Source organism: Plectropomus leopardus, chromosome 8, assembly GCF_008729295.1.
Source record: "Plectropomus leopardus isolate mb chromosome 8, YSFRI_Pleo_2.0, whole genome shotgun sequence".
Classification (NCBI taxonomy): Eukaryota; Metazoa; Chordata; class Actinopteri; order Perciformes; family Serranidae; genus Plectropomus; species Plectropomus leopardus.
In genome coordinates, this window is record NC_056470.1 from 30,830,675 (window position 1) to 30,842,756 (window position 12,082).

At 40.2% G+C, this 12,082-nt stretch overlaps 1 protein-coding gene across 1 annotated transcript in view; it reads right to left on the bottom strand.

Annotated features, from left to right (window-relative positions):
• hspg2 (heparan sulfate proteoglycan 2) overlaps positions 1-12,082 on the bottom strand; it is a 148,022-nt gene that overhangs the window by 45,783 nt on the left and 90,157 nt on the right. Inside the window, 11 exon segments of the mRNA XM_042491785.1 lie at positions 1,225-1,317; positions 1,409-1,501; positions 3,800-3,883; positions 4,492-4,545; positions 4,641-4,931; positions 6,507-6,611; positions 7,089-7,127; positions 7,450-7,641; positions 9,366-9,506; positions 9,623-9,687; positions 10,667-10,737. Of these exon segments, the coding sequence (XP_042347719.1) occupies positions 1,225-1,317; positions 1,409-1,501; positions 3,800-3,883; positions 4,492-4,545; positions 4,641-4,931; positions 6,507-6,611; positions 7,089-7,127; positions 7,450-7,641; positions 9,366-9,506; positions 9,623-9,687; positions 10,667-10,737 (1,228 nt within the window).

Consider the following 12,082-nt stretch of genomic DNA (forward strand, 5'->3'; position numbering starts at 1 on the left):
TCGCCTGAAACTGCACACAAACACAAACTAATCTGTGGGGCATTCAGGGGATACTCGGCAATCACAGGTTTATTGAGTTTCTAGAACAGAAGTGCTCGTCATCCAAACCCCAAAAATATGCATCTCTTAAAGAAATCTCACAACATTAAAAATTCTTGACACCAAATCACAGCATCTATTTTTCTATAGTGTTTCTTGAGGTCTTGGTGCCTTAATTTGGTATTTTGGAGGAATTTGAATTTGAATTTTTTATCAGTTCTCCAGTGGTAAAAAAATGCTTGCAGTTAGCACCAAATCTGAGTAACAAATGGTATCAACCCTAAAATTGCTTTAAAACTTTTGAGACATAATTGAGCATGAAAATGGCCATTATACACTTCCATCCATGGAAACCCCTATAAAGACAACACCACGTTTACCATAGATTATAGGCTACAAAAGCTTGACACACAGTGCTGAGATGCATTAATCTTCAGTTTTCCTGCTTTCAGATGAGTAATACACGGTTCACCTTCCGTCTCCTACTATAGATCCCCTGTCCATTAAAATGACAAAAGAATGGGTCTATGGTAGGGAGTAGAGAAGCGGAAGACATTAATTTAGTGTATCATGATCAGAGATTAAAAAAAAAATCTTTTCATGTGCACTGCACATGTGCCCGCACTTTTGCACGTGCACGTGCTGCTGATAAGACAACTCAGTTCAAGACAACTTGCCAATAGCACAGGCCTGTGAGCAGGAGTCATTGCGCCAGTTAATAACAGACAGATTCGACCAAATGAATACCAAATTTGATACCAAATTAAAAAAAAATTGACAGCAGACTCAGCCGTCTGGAGTCCACACTTAAAAATCTCATTAAATCAAACGATAATTTCAAAGACTATATATCAGATAACTTCAAAGCAACTGAAAATACATTTGCAGACTTCATTACACATACTAAGCAGATGTACGGCATGCTGGACTGTCCAGATAGTTAACCGCAGCAGATTTGTGTCGTAAAAATCAGTCACTAATTTCAACTATGGCTCCACCTTAATCTTTAAACACAGTGTTGGGACTGGTCGGTCACTTGTTAATAATAATGATAACTCCAATACAGCTTCTCATACACGTCCTAATTTTGTAGCAATTAAACAGTGGTCTAAAGACATGGTTGAGAAACCTGATGCTTGCTTTCTAAATGTTCACCATGTGACAGCATTGTCAGGAGCGACTCACCTCCTTGAAGACGATCTCAAACTGGTGAGTCTCTCTGCTGCCCTGCTGCCTCCTCTGCCACGGCTGACGAGCCACCAGAGTGATGTCATTCCCCTGCAGGAGCAACACTGACAGGTGAGCAAACGCTACAAATGCAGGCAAACATTGAAGAATACAGTGAATCAGCACGAGCGAATATACTCACAATAATCTGCACGTCACCGTCGTCAAGTAGTGTTCCTCTTGGACCGGCCACATAGGAGATGGAGTATTTAATCTTGCCGCCGTAAGAACCCACCTAAGACACGGTCAGGGAGGGAGAGGCTTCAGATCTTTTGCCAGGTCAAACAGTGCTGCAATTCCCACGATGAAACAGAAACATCAAATGTGGCAAAATCAAAGCCAGATGGCTTCTTAGAGCAACACACAGTGAGCAGTTACATCAAATCCACCCGACTAAAAGGATGTGAGGAAAAAGTTTATTTCAACATCTGAGAGTTACCATGTTAACAGGATTCAGTTTACTCGACATGGGGAGCGATATCTTCTGTGGCTTTGGAGGAAGCTTTCTAAAATCTAAAAAAAAATAATCCTGATGATGTCATCGTGATTTCATCAGGATTGTCTGAGCTTGGGTTGTGGATAAAAGGGGGCATCACTTAAATTAAGATTTTTAATGTTGTTTCCATGACCTAAGAACGTTCAGTCAATATTTGGAAGCTGCTCTCTCTTAAAGCCAGATAAGTACGTCTCAATGTGTTTTGGATGAGGAAGACAATAATTCATGTTAACTAATATTTCTGGACTGTTTGAGAATATAGGGATAACATGTAGGTTTGAAAATGGCTGCTGTTCCCCTTTAATGTTTAATAGACAGAAAGCCTGCAATGCAAACTGTGGGTGTGGGGCTAAAAACAAGTGGGCATTTACTAGACGAGGCACTGCTCAGATCTCTGCTATGTTCACATTTGAGAGAATCTAATTAATCTTTTCCTCATTAATCATGTATTATTCCATCCACCCACAACTTATTCATGCAACTTTCTGTGTGTAACAAGCAGAGTGTGTGTACATGCCTATGTAGGAATATCTTACTAGCAAAATTATGTACTTTAAGTCCATTTTTTAAATCAAGGCTGAGGATTTTTCTCTTTGCCGCTGCCTTCTATATAAATTAAGGATACATTATACATTTCCTTGACTGCACTATAACATTTTTTGGTATTTTATGTATGCATTGTTTTTCATTTTCAATTCTCTGGCTCTTTAATTAACTTTTAATTGCATACAAATGTCCTTTTATAATGTGTCTCTTTCACACTATGTCTTGATGTTTATGTGGAGCACTGTGCCTTGTGGCTAAAATGTGCTGTATAAATAAACTTGCCTTGCCTTTAGAAAGCAGAAAACATACCGCACCATTCTAACATCAGATGAGGATTTTGTTGGTCAGTGGCGCAATCGTTCTCTGCTGCCTTAAAATAACAATGTGCTTTACCAAACCTCATTTCAGGACCTACACGCCCATCGGCACACAGATGGGCAAGAGTGCATTTGGTAATTTCAAAATGTAGGCGCTGGCTGTGAAAATGACAACAGCATTGGTCTGAAACTACACTGACAGTTTATGCCAGGTGTCAGATAGAGCCCTGAAAGTTTTGAAGGTTTTATTGTTCCCTTGAGAGTCTGCCAGCTTTATGGGGACACGACACCAAATTACCCTTTTTTCATGAGACAGAAGACACTTATATGACTTCTTGCATTTGTATTTTGAAACCCTCTTTAAAAAATGTTAACCCTTTGAATCCTCAGCAAATTAGCTTGATTTTTATAAAGAACATGGGGAAGAGAAGGCAATGAGCAACAGAAGAAGAGATAACTCAGAAATGAGCAAGACATTAGTAAAAAGATATGTCATAATTGGCACAAAAAATCCAAACAAACAAACACACAAATAAAACAAACAACATATCAGAAAATAAATTTAAAAATAAATAATTTTTTAATAAACCTGCTTAAAAACTATGGTAATTCTAAAATTATTAGAAATATATAATTACGACAATTAAAAATATAATTCTCTGAAAATTTTTCGACATCTACAAATTTCTTGCAATTTGCGAGACATTTCTTGCCCAGTTGCTCAATGCCTTTTTTACCTGTGTTTAAAAGAAATCAACCCGGAGTTTAAAGCTTTAAATCTCGTGAAAGGCGTCTGAATAAAACAAGACAAAAAGTGTTGTCAATGTAGGTTTCAAAGGGTTAAATCACGGACAACTAGGAGGTGAAATTCTGGAGTAATTCCTCGTTTCTAGTTTTATGTGACAGATAAAGTGTGTGTGTACTTGTCATGATAACATGGTAAATGTCTCGCTTATTACAGAGGATGAATGTAAATCAGGGAGTCTAGAGGACACTTTGGGGGCCGGACGGGACGGGGAGGTAGGGAGTGTGAACATGTGAGGGAGCGGACAGAGGGGAGGATGAGGGCTAAAGTGGGAGGACTGGAGGATGCTAAATGTGTGTGTTTTCTGTGACCTTGAGGGTGTGGGTTAGAGGTCAAGAGGGGCCGTCACCCCGATGTTGTCACAGTTACCTTATCCCCTGTGAACTGCGCTGGGAGCTGCCAGTAGAGCAGATCATCCTGGTGCAAGCTGAAACCTTTGTAGACCAGAGCGTACTGAGAGGCAGAGGAGGAAGGAGAGGCATGAGAGAATAAGCCACAGATGCAGAGAGAGGAAGCGAGACCAAATAATAAGCAGGCAGAGAAGCAGGCGAGCAAGAGAAAAGCCAAACAAGAATGTCGGGAAAAATGTGTAACATAAAGCTTAACTCTTTAAAGTACATGTTGTTTAGTGCTGTTAAAGGCTCCGCTGACAGTTTGATAACAGCGTAGAAGCTGCACTGTGCTTTGTCTGACAACTAAAACAACAACTTCCACTGTCAATAATGTGAAAATGACAGCTTAACATGCGCTGCACTAAGAGGCAGACAACAGTATAATGACAGAGGACTGCAAAAACCAGTGTTACTCTCAAGTGGACAATTACAGTGACAGCACAGAGTGGGAGCTATTTGCTTAACAATGGAAAATACCACCCAGTTGAGCACTGGTATTGTGTGAATTATCCATCTTTATAAGCTAAATATATTGTGTGTTACTTCAGTAGATCGCAATTTTAATGTGTTCGGTGCTGCTACAAGTTTCTTAACCGCCCTGGACAAACTGAGGACATTTGGTTGTTAATTAACTTGCACCAAAAACCAGTCAGTAATGCCACTGTCTACCTTGCTGTCCCCAGAGGCACGAGCAGAAGTCTTGCTCAACGTGTTCTTGCTCTGCTGATCCGCACCAAAGAGAAACACAAGAAGTCACCGATATGACCCAAAAACAAAAAAGGCTCATAAACCTTTTTGTAATCTCTGACAGAGTGTACCTGCAGATAGGGAGAGTGGCCTGGGGAGTAGTGTTGGGGTCTGGTTGGTCTAACAGAAGAGGAGATACCCGACGGAGGGGAAGGGGGGCTCATGTTACGCGAAGACCAGCGAGAGGAAGAGGAAGATGGGATCCGAGAGAAAGAAGAAGAAGAAGAAGAAGAAGAAGAAGAGGAGGAGGAGAATGAGGAGGATTTAGAGGAAGAGGGAAAGGATGTATGGGAACGGGCTCGTCCGTTGGAGAAGTTAGAGAAGAGCGCCCAGACCTCATCATCCAGCTTTCTGACGTCACCCTGGGGAGGCGGAAAGTCGGGTACCAGGGATACAGAAGATGTGTAACCATGGGAACAGACCAAATGATGGAGACAGTTTCAGAATTTGATCTTTCACGCTGTAAACTGACGTACATCACTGCAAGCAGGTGAACATGCTCCGTCATGCCTTTGAGTCTGTGATGTCTGACTTTGCTGCACAACAATGTTTGAACTCGGGATGGGAATTAGGGGCGGGGTAAAAATATCGATACAGCATATCGATATGGCAATATTGTATAGCTATATTGCCAAGTATCGTTTTTTTGTTTTATATATATGATCAATATTGAAAATGGAAATGATGTAAAAAACTTAATCTTAAAACTTTATCTCATTAGAGAGAGCAGATATTGTTTTTCTTTTGTTGGCAAAATTTGCAGTTGAAAAAGGTAATAAATCCCAATATATTGTAATAAATGTCACTATACTCAGCATATCACAAAACATTTAAAATTGCAATAATGTTGCATTGAGACAAGAGTATTGTGATGAAATTGTATATCTGGTGATTCCCATCTCTAATGGGAATAAGATTTTATTGATACCAATGCCATTAGCAATTCTTCTCCAGAATTTGGCCAAAACAGGTTTTCAGTGTTATCGATATGGTTTATTATCTGAATGTGAACACAGTGTGAATGACTTTTTTTTTTTTTTAGCCTTTTTGTTTTCATCAAATATATTATAACCAGATATTTACCTTCTTTAACAGATGGGCTAACCCTTGTTTGGGAAGCATTTATGTGCAAAGTATGAATACATGGCAGTCCTGGAATTTAAGTCCAAGGGACAACTAGGGACAAGAGTTGGAAATTAGAAATATGTAGCTATAAACATCAGTTTCAAACTCTGTATTGAAACAGAGTTAAATTACATTGTCCCTATCAAGTAAAACAAAATTTGAAATTTCAGCATATTGCTGGTGTTTTCACCTGAACTTAAAATAATCATTTTACAGATGTTACAAGCAACACTGTTGTCATCTTTCTCCATGAAGCCACGGTTTGGACCATTTCTTCCTCTTCACAATGACCCCTCCTTTTTGTGAGTTTTCAGCAACGTAGACACAAGTTTGATTTCATGGTTTTGTAACATGCAGCTGTCAAAAAACAGCCCAGCATCGATATGAAGAATTGATAAGCTCGGCTTCATATGACTTCAAAAGATTATCAAACAATTTGGAACCTGCTCTCCGTTCCCATCCCTAGTTCGGACCCTGGTGAATTGCTTTCTCTGCAAACAGTTGACTCACACGGACAAAACTCATAAATCAACAACTTCTTGCACTCTCGAAACTTTCCTGATCCAACCTCTTTATATTTCACACACATGCAAATGCACACGCAGAGTCTGACACAACATGCTTCTGCTCAGTGACCCCTCATCAAACCAAGGTAAACCTCCATGCTGCTACATCTATGAACTAAGGGGATTTTATTTCCATAAATGTCCACAAACTGTCAGCGTGTTAATGACACAAACACTGCATCAGTTATTCTCATTAGAAGTGTTACCTTCATTTTAAAGTTCTACAGTGCAGTTTATACCAAATACCTGTCTAGCTCTTTTGGATCTGCGGGTGTCTTTACGTTCAGAGGCCATTAGGTTCCAAATAGACGCATCCTTCCTCAGCTGCTCCTCTGCCGAGTGCGAGTCGCTCTATTGGTGTGGATAAAGCAAGCTCTTTGATCACTTTCCTTACCACTGAGCTGATGGTATTTGGGAGTGTTATGGCAGTGTTATTCGAGCAAAGTTAAATGGTATGAAGTTCTTTAATGGACCATTAATGATCAATCTGTTTACATGGCTCATGTGATGTGGAGCAGAAAGCAATTTCTGTGTGCAAAATGCACTGCGATGTAAGTGGTCGAATCTAACAGACATTTGGTGGCTAACTTCAGCTGCAAACTGCAAAAACTGCTGCGAAACACAGTGTTTCCAATAAAAACAATTATTAAAACCCCAAAGCATGATGTTTGTAAATCCACCATGTACAGATATGCAAAAAGTACAATGTATGGCATTTAGTATGACCCAAAATGCCACATCAACAGTTATTCCAAGCATGCCAAACACCGTACGGCAAACAAAAGACTACAGTCACAACATGAAAACCACTGACTGACGTTACTGTACCTGATCTGCTCGTTTCGTGCGAGCAAAGAAAGAATCTTTCTATAGAGAGCGCAGAGGCAAAAAACAAAGAGAAAGAGAGAGCTATGTTATGTGCTGTGCACATCGTTTTACCCTGTGCACACAGATTAAAGAAGATTAAATGGAGGCAAAGAAGTTGCAGAGGCTGAAAAAGCTTGAAAAGAAAGATTGGCTGAGGTCTGAAGCAAGACGAAGCAGCAAAATAGAGATTGAATAAGAATGGTCTACAAGTGTCTGATGAGTGCTGCTCAGCCCCTTTTATACATTAAGCATTAAGGGGCTCGTGGTCTTGCTCGAGTTACTTTCACTGATTAAGCCGCTTTATGCGCTCTTGGATACTGACCTTGTCTCCCTGGTAGACCCCTGGAAGCTGCCAGTAATGAGGCTCCTGTCCCAGGTAGTCAAAGTTGGTGTAGGACAGCTGAGTGCCTTCAGTGGAAACCTCCACCGTGAAACCAGTGGCGATGCGGTTGGTGCGTTGACGGTTCACCAGAGCGAATCCCTGGAAGTTCCCTGGAGAAAAGACTGAGGATACCTGCGGGGAGCACATTTTGAGAATACAATCAAGATCCAGTAAAAGATACAGTGCAAAAATATATAAAAAATTAAAATATTACTAAAGCAATTTTAAATGTGGCTGGACATATGGCTCACTTTGCTGACTGCATGAACCTTGTCGGGAGAGTAAAAAAGTCAGTTCATGAGAAAATTCAGAATTGGAGCCGACTTTAAGGGCAAAAAACCCAAACAAACTAGACTTCAGTCGTTGAACTCATCTTGAACTTTAAGAATAATGTAAATTTATCAGAACTTTAGAGACAGAGATGATCATCTCCAAAACTGGCCTCTAACAATGTGCAGATTTCATAACAACTGGCTAATCAGCTGCTATTGTCGATCTTTGCAGTACATGTAAGAAAGAAAGAAAGCCTCTGAAACAATGGGGGGCTTATGTAACATTGGAGCTCGGCAAAAGAGAATTAGAAGAAAGATAAAAAAAAAAAGGTAATACCATCCAAAGCAGGCGTGGGAGATGCTTTTGTTGCCAGACATTTGGTAAAAAATGTTCTGCTTGATATTCCACATATCGGTTAAAATTACTACACTGGCAGGCCACAGCACTTTGGTGCCAAGCCGTCTTTTTTGTTTGCTCTTGTAAGACTTATTCTAAATATTAAGTCTATATGTGACCTTGTAGAGTTCACATTTCTCACCCTTTAGCACTGGGGAAATTCTGAGAGACAAGAAGTCAAAATTTAAACTTGCAGTTATGCAGGAGAGAGTAGATGTGCAGAGATAATTGCCTATTTGGGGAGATGCCAGTCAATCTCCAACACCACTGATGGATGTGATCTCACTGGTTTGGAACCACTTAAGGCCATACTTCCCAACCTTGAGACCTTAGAAATAGGGAGGATTTTAAAACCAAATCAGGGGGTCTGGGGGTCGTCCTCCAGATATATTTGAGTTTCAGAGATTTACTGCATTCTGGTGACTTTTAGGCCACGTTTACATAGAAATGGCCCGATTAAAACCGGAAAAGTCTTTCCTTTGCGTTAAAAAAAAAAATCCATGTTCATACGATAACATTGTGAAAACGAAAACGCCCCGAAAACACTGTTGTTGTGTGAGCAAAAGGCCAAATTGCAACAAAAGTTTCATGTTTCATGCAAGAACTGTTACCATGTGAACAGCCCCTTAAAGAGTGGAAATAACAAAATAATGAATAACGCAAAAGTGTTTATATATTAAATACCTCTAATTTGATTTAGTTTTTGGGTTAAGGTTTGGTAATCTGCTGCTGCAGATGAGGGTAAATCAGGTTATGCCCAACCTCCAGGGCACCCCTTAAACCCAGCTAGAGCCCCCCGTCATTCACTTGTATCGTGGTCAGCCACGCCTGATTCGGAGAAGTCGGGGGAAGCGCCAGCAAGGAGGAAACAGTCAACTTATAGAACCGAAGAACACATACACGCCTTTCTGTGTCAGAAACATGTGATAATGGAAAGTAAAAAAAAAAAGGTTTGGCAATCTGACATAAATGGGAAGAAATATGGGAGAACTGTGTCGTTTACTGTGGCAATGACTAACAGGAGTCTCCCTGGAAAATCAGGTTGGCAAATGTGACTTAAGGCTGGTGTGATGAGCGCAAACATAAACATGTTCTTGCATGGTTGCTTCATCCAGAGCAAACTTCAGAGGTATGAACCGCAGCACTGCTGCCACGTCATTGTGTCATGAACCCTTTAAAGGCCTTACGAGGTCTCTGTAGTGTGTAGAGCTGGAGCACTGCTGAGTGACGCCCATACAGAAGCAGGACAGGCAGCCATCTTTGTTCTGCGGGCTGAGATGGAAGCTTCCAGGCTTACAGCTGGAGCAAGATGGGCCTTCAACGTTCATCTGCGACACAGTATCAAAGAAAAATACAATGCAATCAGTCCATCTTAATCTACCTTAGGAGTGGGAGCGAGGACACGAATGATAACAATAACCAGACGGTCGGTTTGTTTGATCACCTTGCAGCGACACACACCACCGGTGCAGCCTTCACTTCCTCTCTGGTCACAGTTATAGCAGTTACCTGGAGCAGGAGAGCAGAGCAGATTATGTACCAGCTCTCTATTTAGAGACACTTTGTTAAATTCAGATTAATTACACAAAGGAAATCTTTGAAACTTTTGGTAAGATAAAGAATGTGGGATGCACCAATAGAAAATTCTGGGATGATACAGATGTTAAAACAATTAATTTGACAGCTGATACCAATATGTTTTTTGGATTCAAATCAAATCATCAAATCAAAGAAATATTCATTATGAAAAAAAAGTAATAGTTTTAAAGCAATTCAGCCCTTTATTACACTTCTACACTACCTTTGAATGAGCACAGTTTCCATCAGACAAATTAAAAACGTCTTTAAAAAAATTTACATCAAAAGCCTTTTTACTTTATATAATATTTCACAATTCCCTCTCTAATATACATTCAATAAGTTTTTCACCAAAAGCTACATTTTAGAAGATACATACATACACTGTAACTCATCATGAGAGCATTATAATATAGTTTTGCCTAATACTCATTTTTATGGAATAGATGCTGAATGCATCATAATGAAACTGATGCAACCTTCGTAAACTGTTAGTTGCAGCCACCGGCTGCTTACAGCTAATGTTAACTTGCTCTTCTCTGAGTCAGCACGGATTTGTTGTTCATAATGCAGCATTCACATTGCAGCATTCACATTCACATCAGTGTGTGTCCCTTGTGGTGAGTCTTGAAGGCGTCCCGGAAAAGTAGAATAAGTGTTTTCTGTTGTCCCCTAGATGACATGCCACAGTTAGTCTCAAGCCTTGCTTTTTAGCCTTCAGAAAACTAATGTGACAACAGAAAAATATCAGCCATCGGTGAATGTCATTGTATTTGCTAAAAGGCTGATGATGGTCAACAAGGCGGCTATTTATACCAATGTTTGGCTGATAACTCGGTGCCCCCCTGAAGAAAAAGCCAGAAGATGGAACAATGTTGGTCATGACCCTGGATTGAAACACATCACGTACCATTGACCTCATTGCTGCCAACAGTGCATCTCTGCCCGAGCAGTGGGTTGCCAGTGTATCCTGCAGCACATCTGAAATAAAAATAGACAATGTGTTTGAGCAAATATTTCCACTGAAGGAGGATACAAGCTGTAACCCAAAGAACAATGAGACAGGAAGCTGGGAAGTCTGCAAGAGGTGATACATGTGGTGAGTTGTGTCCTTTGGGGAGTCTTCTTGACCCGAGACAAACCTTAACCACCAATAAAGGACTGAGTCATTCAGACAAAGTTATTCCAACCAGTAAATGAACATATCTGCACTAAGCACTAGTCTTTATATTCACACCCAGCTTTTTGCCCTGAATACAAGCTGTTTTCCCAGCGAAAAAAGACTGTGAAATACTGCTTGGAGATGGATGAAGCACAGCCGCTGCTAAAACTTTCAACATGTCTCAGATGTTGATTCCATCTCTAATATGAGTGTGGGGCAGCCAAAACTGAGGAACACCTTTACACAGGAACAGAGAAAATATCACCAGATTTAAGACAATGTTGAAACAAAAGCTTCATAAATCCAGAACTGGAACAGAACAGAGGTGAGTAAAGATGGCACGGATATAAAGAGACGTAGAAGAAGACGCTGAGAAGTTAAAGAGGAAAGTCATTCTGTTTATCGTGACATAGCCAAGCAATACGCCTTCTACCCAAGCAAACATCGCCACTGCCACCAGAGCAAAGGCTCATCCAACGACAGATCTGTACAGGTTGCCACGTCTTACCTCACCTGTCCTCTGGCAGCTCCGCCCGTCAACAGCCAACGAGAGGACTTCCATGCTATGAACTTGCTTTGGGAAACTATTCAAACTACCTCCTGAGACGTACAATAGTTTGTAAGGTGTAGTTCGCTCAGTCTTTTCAGTCAGTGTTGTTTTGAAGATTTAAGTGAGTATAGTCTGATTACATTGGGTTATAAAAAATACATAAAAATAGATTTGATCATGGGAAAATGCTAAAAATGTTCACAACTTAAGGCTATTAATGCATACAGCTCATGATTAACACAACATGACAAACAATGTGCTCTCACATCACACTGACATGAAACTAAACAATTATGCACACAGTTTAAACTTAGATATGACCTTTATGCATTACTTACTATGCATTCCATACATTCCTCTGAATGCTAGTGATAGGAGAGATCTTCACTGAATAAACCGAACCTCAGTCTTACTAGAGGAAACATTCGGTGGTAGGCATCCAATACCTTGGTTTCAATAACTACTGGTTTGCCACCAGTGGGGCAAAAACAGGTAAATACAAAATACATTGGCCTCATTATGAGTTTTCTGGTTATATAACTCATGTCAAATGTCAATGAGCTAATGTATTTGACAGATGCTTGAACTTTTTACATGTTTTTGGTTTTTATAAG